The following is a 5,797-nucleotide window of genomic DNA, read 5'->3' on the forward strand; positions in this document are numbered from 1 at the left end:
TCAAAGATAATAATAGAGAAAACATCTAAAATATTAAAAAGCTTAAGACTAAGTAAGAACTTAGTCGTAGGAACTGCTAATGTTATACATACTGACCCATAAAAGGTCTGGGACTAAGTTTCAAAAGCAAACCTCAAATGAAACCAAGGGTTTTAAACATAAACCTTCCAAAAAAGGTAACCTAGAGGTAAAAAAAAAAAAAGAGAATTCAAACAACTTAAACTTATCACTAGGAAGATGAGGGAACTGAAAAAGGTGCATCAACAGCAGCGGGATCAACTTGGCTTACAACAGTGGGATCAGCTTGGCTTGCAGCAACAGGCTCGACTGGGCTTGAAAGAGTTGGGATACCCGACATTCACGGAAGCTTCGGCCACGGGAGAAGGAAAATCTTGAGTTTGCTGAGCTTTCTCAATAGTTTCATTGATCTTAGCCAACCCGGACTCTAAGTTGAAATTTTCTTGGCCAGCTTCAATTAGGGTATCACGGCGTGAATTCAAAAACGCCCAACTTACTTCCATAGCAGACTTATCCTCAAGGATCTCGTAATCCCTTTCCCAGTCAGCAATCTCGCTCTTCAACTTCTCATTTTCAGCTAAGGCAGATGTGTAGGAGGCTTGAAGAGAGGCATGGGAGTTTTCCAAAGCACAAACCTTATCAGAAGAAACTCGAAGGTCTTCTTGTGCTTGTGTCAAATTCTGCACGAGCTCCCCGGCGTAAGCTTCTTTTTCACTTAAGAGAACCTTTAACTCTCTGTTCTCTTCACTAGCCTTGGATAGCTGCTCTGAGAAGGAAGTTTCAAGACGAGCTCTTTCTTTATCTACTTGACTCAAAGAAGCCTTTACAATCCCCAATTCCGAAGTCAAGGCCCGAACCTGCTGCTCCAAGGTACTCTTACTCTCTTCCAAATATTCCATATCAATTTTCAAGCTTTCGTACTATTCCTTCCAATTGAATGCCTCTAGCTGAGAATCACGTGCAATCTGCTCTGAGGAGGTAATTCGTTTCATCATTTCTGTGCCGATAAGATTGGCCTAAAAAAAAGAGAAGAGAAATAAGAATCCCAAAGATAGAAAAACCATGAAATAAAGGAAAAAGAGAGAAAAGATGAATACTTTCAAGGTGGCATGCACAATATCATTCATCAACATCAAGGAACTATGGCTCTCCAACTTAGCCTTCTCAATCGGACCAATTAAGGGCTTTAGCCACACGTCCGCCTGACCTGATTTCCTTAGAAGATTACCCTTAGCGGGGACTTCAATAATCACTTGCCTCATGGCACCACTTCCACTTGAGGAGCCAACCTCTACATGGTGAGAAATCAGAGGGGGATTGTCGAAGGAGGAACGGTAAAAGAAGTAAAGACAGCAGCCTGGGGAGGAGCAGAAACAGCCGAGACCGGCAAAGAAGGAATCACAGGCACGGGAGTAGAAAAAGAAGCCAGGGGAGCTTCATCAGAAACTGGGCCTAAGTCTTCATTACCAAACCCGCTAACAAAATCTGCTCAACTGAATCATAAGCAGCAGCGGGAGCAGCGTCATCATCAGATATGGGAATCACCAGCGGGGCCTCAGCAGGCTCGGTAAAAGGAATAGAATGGCGGGGGGATGCTTCAGCTTCATCATCAGAAATGATGCGTCTTCGAGTTCGAGGCCTTCTCACCAAAGAGCCCCCGTCTTCCTCTTCTTCAGAATCTTCTTCTTCAACAACTTTTCTCTTTGATGAAGAACCCAAGACTATTTCTTGAGCCCTCTCTAAAGAGATACGGGTTCTTGAAGAGATACGGGAAGCCGCAACCACCTCGGCAGTAACTCCCCGAATAGCAAATCCTGATAAAAAGAAGGATTAAAATTAGTGTTAAAAAAAACATTATATGAAAAACGAAGTAATACAAAAACTCTTACCATGAGTTTTTACTTTCCAGCCAAATCGGTTAGAAAGTGTCTTCCAAGACCTACCATCCATTGGTGCAGACTTTAGTAACTTGTCTATCCAATCACGGAAATTGGGAACACTTTTCACAACTCCCATGGTTGCTAAAAAAAATAGAAAAGTTGACAAACTTGAAGAAAAAAGGCACGAGAAAATTAAAAAGACTTACGTGCAAAATTCCACTTCCCAGGGAAGGGAACATTATCTTCACCCACTAAACCAACAGTGGGGGCAGCAACAAACCTGGCATACCAGCCACGGTCTTTGTCATCCTCAGGGCTCACCAAAACTCACTTACTCCTGGCTACTAGTGTGAAAACACCATTGCGGAAAAGCCTAGGGGAATAAAGGTGAATCAAATGAGGGAAAGCAAAGGGAACATCAGTTGTGTTGGACAAGTGCCTCAAACAGGCCACAGCCCTCCATACGATTGGGCCAATCTGACCCAAACAGACATCAAAGAAACGACAAAACTCAAGAATAACAGGGTCAATAGCCGATTTAAACCCTAAGGTGAAAGGGTATGTATAAACAAAAGAATACCCAGTTATGTAAGAGGTAATTCTTTGGTTTGGATTGGGAATAATAATAGGAAAGTCACTACTCCAATGGCAATCTCCACGAATTACAGGAATCAAAACTTCTGTAATCTGAGTGGGAAAGATATCAGCACGATCTAAACCAGAGACTTGATTCCTAAGAGATTCTCCGTCATGATAAAAAGATAGTTTCGAAGGAACTATCTCCTCTACTGTAGGCTCACGAAGAGGTTCAGAAGGTTCTTTACCTCTTGAAGAAGATCTTTGTGAAAGTGAACCCCTAGTTCTAGAAGAAGGACCAGAACTAGGAGAAGGAACAGAAGAGCCGCGTGCAGATGAAGATCCTAAATTACGGAGTCTACCTCCTCTTCTGCTCCTACTGGGAACATTAGGGAAGTTATCAACTATGGAGACCTTACTAGGGTTAGGGTTTGATGAAGACATGATGATACGAGGAAGAAACAAACAAAGATTTGAGAAATTAAATGTTCAGAAGACTTTATGTGGTAAAGACAAAGAAAGAAGTTATATTTATACTAAGAAGCAACCGTCAAAGGAAAAAGTGTAATGATGGAAGGGTCATAATGACAATTGTCGCTTCGTATACAGTGAAATCATAAAAAAGCCTTAAAAAGTGCTGTAAAATTGCAGAACCAATGAAAATATGACACGTGTCAAGAACATTAATTAGAAGTGACAATTGGAGAGTCGATTCTGTCATAGCATTAATGGTGACAAAAATTCTTGCTTTAAAAGAAATTCCACTTCACAAATATTCAATCGATGAATAAATGGCAAGTGGGGGGACTATCTGTATTGGGAAAAATTGAGTTTACATATAAAGATGACATGTCATGACACGTGGATTGATCAAGGAATTATGATTAGCAAAGAGGTACGAGTTGCAACAGGCACGAGCAGAGGCATGAAAAGAGGCACGAGCAGCTATGCGGAAGATTCGGCGCCCGTACCTATTTAAGTCCAAGAATTAAAGAGAATGAACCTGACAGTACAAAGGAGTACAGATACAGTACTTAATGAGCCTTTATTATTAAAAACGTTAGAGAATCTGTATTAAATATAATGATTATGTAACGTAGCATTTAATGCCTTTAAATTGCCCATAATAACCTTATTATGACAAAGGCAAGACGCATATCTCTCAAATAGCTATAAAAGGGAGATAACTGATCAATTGTAAGGACACGAAACACTATCTGAATATACTTTGGTTTACTTGTTTCTCTCTTGATTATATTCTTGCTATCCAAATTGCTTTCTTTTATACATTCATTCGATTATCAGTAACTCGCATTCTTCTAAATTATAAGCTTTAATCGAAATTCCATTTTTTGGTTAAACAGTAAGTGTCACCAGTATGCTGTACTTTCGGCCTACTTCTACTTTATTAATGTATGTGTACATGTTTCTTAAGTGATGGATAAACAATTGTTTTCTGTCAGAATTGATTAAGTTCAATATTCCTGTATAATCCACTTTTTGGTTTACCAGATGAGACTGTCATTTCCAAAGTGAAAAAGAATAATTAGGAGTCAAGAGACGTTAAACAGCCTTCTAAAAGAGGACAATTTATGTTCCACCACCCTGCCAATATAACAATTTAAAATAGTTTCTGATTCTCCATAATCTCAACAAACGTTTATTTCCTCCCCTTGACAACTTAAAGAAAAAGCTTATGAAAACTATTTCAGTTAAGCTTTTTATTTATTATAGACTTATAGTTAGGTAATCTAATTGCAAAGTCGCCAATCTTGCATGCCACAAACTTTATATATAGCCCATTTTTCATCTTTCTTCCACGCAATTACAATTATGGCAAAGCTTCCACTAGTTTATGTCATATTAGTAATTCTTGCTCTTGCATACTCAGGTTCAGCCACTAACTATCTGGTGGGTGACAATTCTGGCTGGGATATTAGTACTGAGCTTAATACATGGTTATTAGGCAAACGATTGTTCTTCGTAAGTATATGGTGAACTGTTCTCTAATTACATTTATAGATCAAAACTTAATTTCCTCAAATTTTAGTTAATTACATTGATATATTGACTCATCTTTTTTTGTAGTGTTCCAATTCTCAAATTACGATAGGGTGCAACACAACAAATGTACTAAAATCGAGCAGTAAAGGCAATACAACTTTCCCATTAACAGAGCCAAGGGACAGTTATTTTATTTATGGGAACAGATTACATTGCCTTGGAGGAATGAAACCTCATGTAAATGTAGAAGATAATGGAGTTGCTTCACCAGCTGCAGCACCTCAGCTAGGGGCTTCTTTTCCTACACCTTCTTCCAAGAGCAATAATAACCCTTCAGTTGTTGTTCCTAGTTCTACTACTAATTTGTCTAACCATGTTGGTTTAACTTCTCTACTTTTAGCAATCCTTGGAATCTTGTCCTTGCTATTTTGGTTCATGTGAATTTGTGGATTTTTACAGTTGAAGGGTGTGTTTTGGTTTGTTCACTTGTTGGTTTTTTTATTCTGACAAGTTGGAGTTCCCCTCACCATTTGTTAACTCTACTTATCTTCAATGCAGTCCTTCGAGGATGCTATATTTTCATCTATTTCCCCTAGAAAGATTGTGTTATACTATGACAAAGATGTATACTTTCAAGTGGATTGCAAAGGACAATAGACGTTTATCCGCAAAGATGACTACTTTCTTTTACGTCAGGCTTATGGATATGACAATGGGGCAGGGGCAGGACAGGGGCAATACTTAAAGGCGAGTCAATGTACTTTTTCAGAAAATTTTAAATAGGATAGAGCAGGGATAAAACTTTGAACTGAACCTTGCAAAATGAAAAATAAAAAGCCAAAGTAATGAAGGAAAGTCTAAACATGACAGGACAGGGCAGGACAAAAACTTTTAGAAAATACTAAATAGGACAGGGCAAGGCGGGTCAAAAGCTTAGCAGGTCACAGCTTGCCCTGCCTGCCCTGCACTACCCAATTGCCATCCCTATTAAGGCTTAATTGATGTTTTGTTTATTTTGAAAGTGGCCGGATTACAATTTATAGAACTCAACACGTATTGTCACTCACTTTGCTTTATTATACCAAAAATATTAAATTATTTTTAGTTTACCTAAAAAATTAATCAATTTGCCTAAACATCAGAAAAGACACCAAAATTTATGAGATCGAAGTTATATTGCCCACTTGGTATCAGCAAAACTTGTTCATTATGACTCGTAGTCTTGGACTTTTTTTAAATAGTACTTTCAAATAAATCAATTGCCTTTCACGTTTCTTGTTTTCATACATGATTTTTCCCACTTAGGACTCTTGATGTCC

General features: G+C 38.6%; 1 protein-coding gene across 1 annotated transcript; it reads left to right on the forward strand.

Moving 5' to 3' along the window:
* Positions 1 to 4,301: 4,301 nt before the first annotated feature.
* On the forward strand, positions 4,302 to 4,963 carry LOC109205131 (uclacyanin 1-like). The gene is made up of 2 exons (XM_019367807.1): positions 4,302 to 4,457; positions 4,563 to 4,963. Exons 1-2 carry the CDS (start codon positions 4,308 to 4,310, stop codon positions 4,917 to 4,919), a joined length of 507 nt encoding a protein of 168 aa, XP_019223352.1. The 5' UTR covers positions 4,302 to 4,307; the 3' UTR covers positions 4,920 to 4,963.
* Positions 4,964 to 5,797: the final 834 nt, after the last annotated feature.

Source organism: Nicotiana attenuata, unplaced genomic scaffold (genome assembly GCF_001879085.1).
Source record: "Nicotiana attenuata strain UT unplaced genomic scaffold, NIATTr2, whole genome shotgun sequence".
NCBI lineage: Eukaryota > Viridiplantae > Streptophyta > Magnoliopsida > Solanales > Solanaceae > Nicotiana > Nicotiana attenuata.

What these genes read in the sequence shown, in the direction of transcription:
- LOC109205131 (XM_019367807.1), top strand. Translation starts at nt 4,308, where the DNA reads ATGGCAAAGCTTCCACTAGTTTATGTCATATTAGTAATTCTTGCTCTT. An exon ending in TAGGCAAACGATTGTTCTTC is followed by an intron (nt 4,458 to 4,562) that starts GTAAGTATATGG and finishes CTTTTTTTGTAG; the next exon opens with TGTTCCAATTCTCAAATTAC.